The following is a 7,648-nucleotide window of genomic DNA, read 5'->3' as shown; positions in this document are numbered from 1 at the left end:
AAATTTGAAATAATAGTTAAATATAAATCTGTGGTAATCTTGGTGTATAAATGTGGATGCTTATGAATTAATACTTTGTTGAAGCAGTTTTATTTTATTTTGGGGATCTTTTTTTCTTTCATAGGAGTCTGTGGGCATCACATACCATGATTGGATAACATTTATTCTTCCTTCAGACAAAAGTCTTCTGGATCTATTCGATGGTGAGAACGTCTTTTATTTACAGCCCATTTCAAATGACCTAACAAGTTCCTTTGATGAGATTTAGTTCTAGACTTTGACTAGGCCATTCAGAAACTTTTTATGTACATAAAGTCACATGAAAATGAAAAGGTTTGGAGCCAGAACTGACAGGTATTTTACGCTGCCAGTTCTATCTCGAGAAATGTTGGGGGGGTGGTGCCTCCTATAGGGTGACCGGGTGTAATTTCATGCAGGTATAGCAGTAGAAACAAGCTGTATAAATTATCCATTTATAGATGTATTTAAACTTTGTTTTATTGCAATGTTGAATTCTGCTACACTGTTAAATAACAGTTGAACTTAAAATAACTACGCTTTTAGAGTGGTAGTTTTTTTTATTTAAAAGAGATTACAGTTTATCTTTTTGCAATATGAAATATATTGCAGTGGACCTGCATTTGATCAGCTGTTAAAAACGTTGAGCATGACGGGGGGCACAAAAAGTTTCTTGTAAACTGTAAGGGGGCTCAGCAAGAAACCATTTAAACCATGATGCAACCACCACCAACTTGGTGTGTAAAAAGGTTTGGTTTCGTCAGACTATGATACGGTTTCTCCAAAGGGCATTTAAATACAGCGCTTTTTTCCTTAAGAAAAAAAGATGCTGTGGATCTTACAATCCATCCTTTAGTTTAGAAACAAAGAATAAAGGAGACTGTGGTCACATGACCACAATCAGAGCAAACCAGTAATTCATGGTGGGTCTTCAGAGAAGTGGCCATTTGGCAGTCTACCACAATAATCTGATTTTTTTTTCAACCATTTTGAAAAAAAAATATCCTGTTGTGACATATATCTTCTACCTATTGGGGACTATATTCACAGTTTTATATTTTAAATCTAACTCGTCTCCTGATTGGTACTTTTGTATAATCCTGTCCTTCCTCTGTAACCTTTGTAAAACAGGACTTCAACTAAGGGGTGTCAATGAGCAAAGATTCTACAGATTCTTACAGAAAAGTTTATTCCATGTTAATCAGTAGTCTAAATACTTAAGTTGAAAATAATGATGTTTCATCAAAGTATTACTTCAAAGGTTTATCCAACCAAGTTGGTACAGCTTTTGACTTTTTAACATAAATTACAGGGTTTTTCACATAAACTTTAGAGGATATACATCACTTTATTTTTAAATAGAAGAGACATTTGGAAAACAGTTTTTACATGTTTCATGATCACTAAAAATTATCAGATGTTTTATCATTTTTGCTTTCCACTGTTTCCCTATTTCTCTTCACTAGAGTAGATGTAAAGTAAAAAATCTAAACTGCCTCAACTAAAATAAGATCAACTCTACCAGGGAAGTTAAAAAATTCAATGGTTAAAAAAACTTTTTATCAAAATTCTACAATGAATAATTTGAAGCCACTGATGTGATTGTGAATGGTCAAGGAAAGCACCATATGTTACAAATATCACTAACATTTTTCATTTGATAATAATAATTGAACTTTATTAATCTCTCACTAGAGAAATTTACTTCTGCATTTAACCCATCCTCTTAGGGAGCAGTGGGCTGCCATTGTGCGGCACCTGGGGAGCAGTGTGGAGTTAGGGTCTTGCTCAGGGACCCAGAGTACAGGCTGTGGGGATGGAACCGGGTAGATGAAACCTTCTCAGAGAACAAGCGCACTGCTCAACACTCCCCTTAGCTTGGTACTTTTCTCCACAATAAGTGCAAAATGGAAAAGGAAACAAAAAGAAGAAAAATATCTGAGGAGCCCTCAAAGGATATTCTGCACGAGGCCTCATTCAATTGGCTTGGGTAGAGTGAGAATTAAAACGGTGCATTCATAAACTAAGTAATAATTGTTCACCAATGGTGATGGTGTTTCTCTCTATGAAAACTCCTAGAAAGTCTTGAATGGTGGAAATAATCTCTTTAATTTGATCAATACAGTATTTGAATGAGAGTGATTTTAAGAAATGTGTCATTTGAGACAGACCCTGGAGTCAACCTGCTCTGATTATAATGTCTTCACTTTAGTACAGTGCCTGCCTGCCTGCCTACAGTACACAAGAATATGAAATATTGCACTCTGTCATAAAACATTGCAGTTGTGTACAGCATGTGGAAAACTGACCGAACTCGGTAACGTCCTCAGACACACGGTAAGAATATGGCACTTATTTGATCTCTACGTTTGGAAACATACAGATTCAATGCAAATGATCACCAACTGGGAACACAGGAGGAGTTATCTATGCTGCTAATGAATGAAAACAAGATCATTCCCAGTGTTTGGCAAGAAAACTGACACCTGAATGAATGAAAAGAATTAAGACCAAAGTGCTATAAGAGAACACTCCCTGCACTGCTCACTGTTGTTTAAAACCACTGTGGTGGAATTTGTTCAGAACAAAATGATTTTTGAACACTTCAAAAGGAACCTCCCTCTTTCACTTTTCCTCCTCTAGTTTTGATTTTGATTTATCTGCGCCGATGCAGGAGGAATATCCTTTCTGCAGGTCTAGAAAAAAAGGCAGATAAAGCTGGAATGTTCAGGAGGGGCAGGAAACGAGAGGAGGAAACAAGAAAGCAGAGGCCGGACGACTTTATTCTAAACAGCTATTGAAAACTGTTTCCCGGGTCGACTCAAGAACAACTTTACTTGAAACAGAAATCACAAGAAAACAATTTTCTTTTATCTGCGTCTCTTCCATCAACACATCTGTCTGTCCTAGTAAATAGGAACCTGGTATGTAGGGGCTGTGTTGTTTTCGGTGAACGGCGGGCTCTGGTAGGCCTCTGTGGTGTCGGTTGGGGCGCCTCCTGGTGAATTGGACGGGTACGGCTGGGTTGGTGCGCCGCCGTCCATGTGCTCAGTGGTGAACAGGGTCATGTCTGTTCCCAGAAGGTACTTCTGGACCGCACGCACGGTTAAGCCGGCCTACAGGGGGCAACAGAGAGAACAGCAGAGTCACCTTCTTAAAAGATGTAACTCATTATATTCAAAGAAAAATTCTATCTGTTTTATGTTTAAGTTGGAACTCTGTATTATTTGGGATTCATGCTATAAATAGAAAACACAAAAATAATTTTATATAATCAACCTAATAATTCATAACAAATCTAAAAAAACTCATATTTCGCCTTTTGGATTTACAGAATAACACATTGTGAACATTTCTCATTCCCATAACAAAAAAGCTGATAAAACAATTAATTTGTGCACTTTATTAAATATATTTATGTGATTCTGCCCACTGGTTTCTATTTGTTATCCTTTTCCTTGGTATTTTTGTTCATATGCATGTTAATAATTTGCCAAAGACAAATGATTGTCTACATTGAATATTGCTTTGTTTTGATAAAATCTTGTAAATAATACAAAAGGAGAACAGTAGAGTTAATCAAAACATTGCATATTGGTAAGCATAGCTAATACTAATAAATTAGCTTTAACCTGGCAGCTAAAAAGATTGTTGTCTCTTTGCAGCTAAAACTAGAACATTAAAGCTGTATAAAATATATGATCCTTTCTTTTAAACTGGCTGACATTAAATGCATTCTTATTTTAGCTCATAGGGTTACCAAAAAGACTTCTGCTTTGCCTAAAGCCAGAAAAATAAACAATCAGACAAGCTGCATCATAACAGGCAAATTAAGTTTATCATTAACAATAAAAAAATAGGAAAAACAACATTAATTTTGTATGTTTTTTTTTTTTTGTCTGCATGTACCTTTAGGTTAATAATTTTGAACCTCATAGCAAAGAGTTTGGACTCGACTGTTTTAATCCATGGAAGGGTTATTAAATGGGAAAAAGTTGACTTTGTTTAATGTCATTATTTCTCTAAACGTTGACAGTTTGCTCAAGTAACAACCGCCCCCCAAATGATCTGATGTTGGAGTCGATGTTTTCAGTCAGTTGAATGTTAGGTATAAAAGGGTGTCCTGCTTCATATCCAGAGCAGAGCTCTGGTATGAAATACCAACTGCCAAAATGTTTCCACCCAACACTGCTGAGATAAAGCTGCTCCACCAAGAGGAAATGACTACAAAACTCCCTAAAGCTGATGTACAAGACTGATTATCAGACACAAGAAAAGGTTCAAATAATTTTCTGTTGCTCAAACAACTCTTAACCAACTGTCGCTTTCATCCTCTTTTCATTTTTTTGTATGTTTTAGTTGAGAGAGAAGTGTGTCAACTATGTCATGTGATGTCATGTGGTTGAAGCTATTATGAATTTTTGCATCCAACTTGACCAGCTCAAACAGAGGTCCCCCACACGTACACCAGCTCAGTGTATTACTTTCAGTGTGCATTAACATTTCCTTTGCTCCCTCCAGGTGATGGTGCTCTTCTTTTCATCTCTATAACTTTTTTAGGCTTGATGCTTGCGTGTGCATGCGTGGGTTCCCTCCGGGTACCACGGCTTCCTCCCACAGCCCAAAAACATGACTGTTAGGTTAATTGGCTTCTCCTAATATTCCTTAGCTGTGAGTGTGTGCAAGAATGGTTGTTTGTCCTGTTTGTCTCTGTGTTGCTCTGCAGTAGACTGGCAACCTGTCCAGGGAGTACCCCGCCTCTCACCCATTGACAGCTGGAAATAGGCACCTGCACCCCTCACAACCCCAGCAGGGATAAGTGTGATAGACAATGGGAATGAAAATGGCTTGCATTAGGTCTGTATGGCACCTCATGGCCAAATTACGTGATTATCTCATCAAAACCCTTCTGCACAGCTTTAATCCTGCTCAGATTTTCCACACCGAGCACCTTTTAAAATCTGTTAAGGCGAGGACAGTGCTGTCATGAACTTGGCGGTGATGACTGGCTTGATTGCTCATTCCATTCACCTCCACCCAGTTTCTCATTACAGTTCATCGGATCCATCTGCTCTTGCCTCTATTTAACCAGCCCTTTAACCAGTCATCAGTGCCAGATTATTCTTGAGCCTGTTGTGAGAGTTTCTCTAGCCTACCTTAGAGTTACTGATTGCCTGATCCTGACCCGTTCTGCCTTTGACTTCTGAGTCTGCCTGTCCCCATTCTGATCTGTCTCCTTATGTCTCTCGGGAACCTCTTCGGACCTGTGATCTCCTGGTTCTGAATCCTGAGCACATTCTCGACACCGTCTTTGGCTCTGTCCTCTGGATTATCTTGCCTTCATTCACCTGCTCGGTTCTGATCTCCTGTTTGTTCTCCGGCCTCTGAGACTACAGCGTCTGGGACTCTCTGGGCAGCACCCGCCGCATCTTGTTGGCAGCGTAACGGCTAGAACCAACCTCGTCCTCTGGGCATGGACTGAATTTAAGGACCAGGTTAGTGACTCACACATTGATAATCTACTTCTGCCAGATTGACATGGTCACTAATCTGTATTCTCCCCCTGCAAGGATTCCAGCCTAAGATGCCCCTGCTGTTCACTGCAGATCTGTTGTTTTAAATAAATGCCTTTTTTGAGAGTTCTGACAGTCTGTTTGCCTGAATACTGGGTCATCTGTTCTGAGCTCTGACAAGTGCAGCATAGATAAACAAGAGTTCCTACTGGAAGTGGTTTGTAAACATTAAAATCTATGGACATTTGGGTTGTAAATAACACTGTGATCAACAGATTGCAAACAACTTTTTGAAAAAACTACTCTCACTGTAAATTATGTGTAAACAGAAAAAACTACAGAACCGCTTCATCTGCAAAGGCACCCTCCTTGCCAAGATTGAGATACCCTCCATCAACACCCAAACTAGGAGCAGCTTCTGAATCATACAGACGTTGGTAACAATCACAGTCTTGTGCTTATAAAATCAAAACAGGTCTTGCTTTGTTTCTACGAGGACTTGGTAGTATTTAAAAGCAACCAAGATAATCCACAGTTCTGTCCCAGCCCAGACATAATGCATCAAGGGACACGGTAGTAAGACAACTCCAGATACACAAAGGACATGTGGACCTGACAATTGCACTACCATGACCACCTCAGATGCTCAAGAACAGTAAAGGTCTGTTCCACTGACCTACAGGAAATTGTTACTGCTACAAATCACAGACACAGCATCTATTATCTCCAGTGATATATTTAGCCTTACCCATGTGATTATGGAGAAGAAGGAGAAGGCGATTGCTGCTCGTGCTGCATCAGCCCCCTGGTTGAGAGGCAGATCATCAGCTTTGGTCCGAGACCACTGATTGGCCAGGAAGCAGAAACTTACAAAGTACAGAAAGGTCCAAAAACCTGCAAGACACCAGAAAACCCAACAAGTGCTTATTTCCTAGGAAACTCATTTGATACTGGCACAGTAACAACCTGTGGCTGATGATTTCTCATATCATACTTCCCTATATTATGAATAATTCTTTTAGAAAAAAACAGTATCATTTTCCTAATAGTTGTTACCAGATAATTGTTTCATTTCACCTTATGAAACAAACACCTTAAAAAAATGCCCAAACCAAGACTGCACTCTTGATGTTTTAGAAACTCACTTTCAGTTCAGGTGGTTTCATCACTTCTCATTCATTCTGAATATTGCTTCACTTTTTTTTTTTTTTTATAGAGTCTCACTTAGGAGTGCCTTTTACATTACCTTTTAAAGGATAATATCACTTTAACATTTATATTTTTCTCACTACTAACCTAAATACATACTTATCTGAATTCATGTAGCAGACCAAACTAGTGCCGAATTGTTAAACTGAAAAATTATACATGATTCTCAGACTTTTTACTCATAAACATCATAAAAACAATGCTTACAGTTAGGCCCCCTTTGATTAAATTACAGCTGCTCTCTAGAGGTACAACCTTTGCATTTTTTGTCCATTCTTCTTTGTTAATTAGCTGAATCTAGCTCAATGTGATTGGATGTACAGCCTCTCTTGCAAGAGATTCTCAACTGGATACAGATTTGAACTTTGACTAGGCCATTTCGACATGGATCTGATTTGACTGAAATTTTTTGATAGTAAGCTCTGGTTGTATGTTTGTTTTTGTGAATTGCATCACCACGATAATGGTGCATTCCACTCTTCACAGATTACATTCTCCACATGTTTGCCGTGTTCTCTAAATACCTTATGGAAGACTGCAACATTTTCCTGGATCTCTTCTCACCTGAGAAGCCAATCTCCAGCATCACAGCCTTCTTCCTATCTTTGACAGAGCTGATGGAAGAGAACTTGTAATCGAGCAGGAAGAAGAAAGAACATGCCAGCAGGCCCACCAGGCCCACGAACACGCCGTAGTTGCAGGCGTCTGCATTCTTGTTGAAAACACAGTGGAGGCGTTCACTGCCCAGGTTAACATAACCCTCGTTCACAATAGAGGCGAAAACCACCAGCGAAAATATCTGTGTGCCAGAAAAGAGCAGATGGACAATTTAAACATGGGATTGTTCTCCCTGCTGCCCTCTGAGGAGAGGCTTCATAGCATTCGATGTAGGACCAGGAGGTTCTGTA

At 39.1% G+C, this 7,648-nt stretch overlaps 1 protein-coding gene across 1 annotated transcript in view; it reads right to left on the bottom strand.

Moving 5' to 3' along the window:
* Positions 1-2,143: 2,143 nt before the first annotated feature.
* syngr3 (synaptogyrin 3) overlaps positions 2,144-7,648 on the bottom strand; it is a 10,444-nt gene continuing 4,939 nt past the window's right edge. Inside the window, exons 2-4 of the mRNA XM_015388654.1 lie at positions 7,305-7,539; positions 6,280-6,425; positions 2,144-3,134 (exon numbers count right to left, since the gene is read on the bottom strand). Of these exons, the coding sequence (XP_015244140.1) occupies positions 2,925-3,134; positions 6,280-6,425; positions 7,305-7,539 (591 nt within the window). The 3' untranslated portion in view covers positions 2,144-2,924. The remainder of the gene's footprint in view (positions 3,135-6,279; positions 6,426-7,304; positions 7,540-7,648) is intronic.

Source organism: Cyprinodon variegatus, unplaced genomic scaffold (genome assembly GCF_000732505.1).
Source record: "Cyprinodon variegatus isolate N-32 unplaced genomic scaffold, C_variegatus-1.0 Scaffold431, whole genome shotgun sequence".
NCBI classification, from domain to species: Eukaryota; Metazoa; Chordata; class Actinopteri; order Cyprinodontiformes; family Cyprinodontidae; genus Cyprinodon; species Cyprinodon variegatus.
This window is presented reverse-complemented; position numbering and strand designations above follow the sequence as displayed.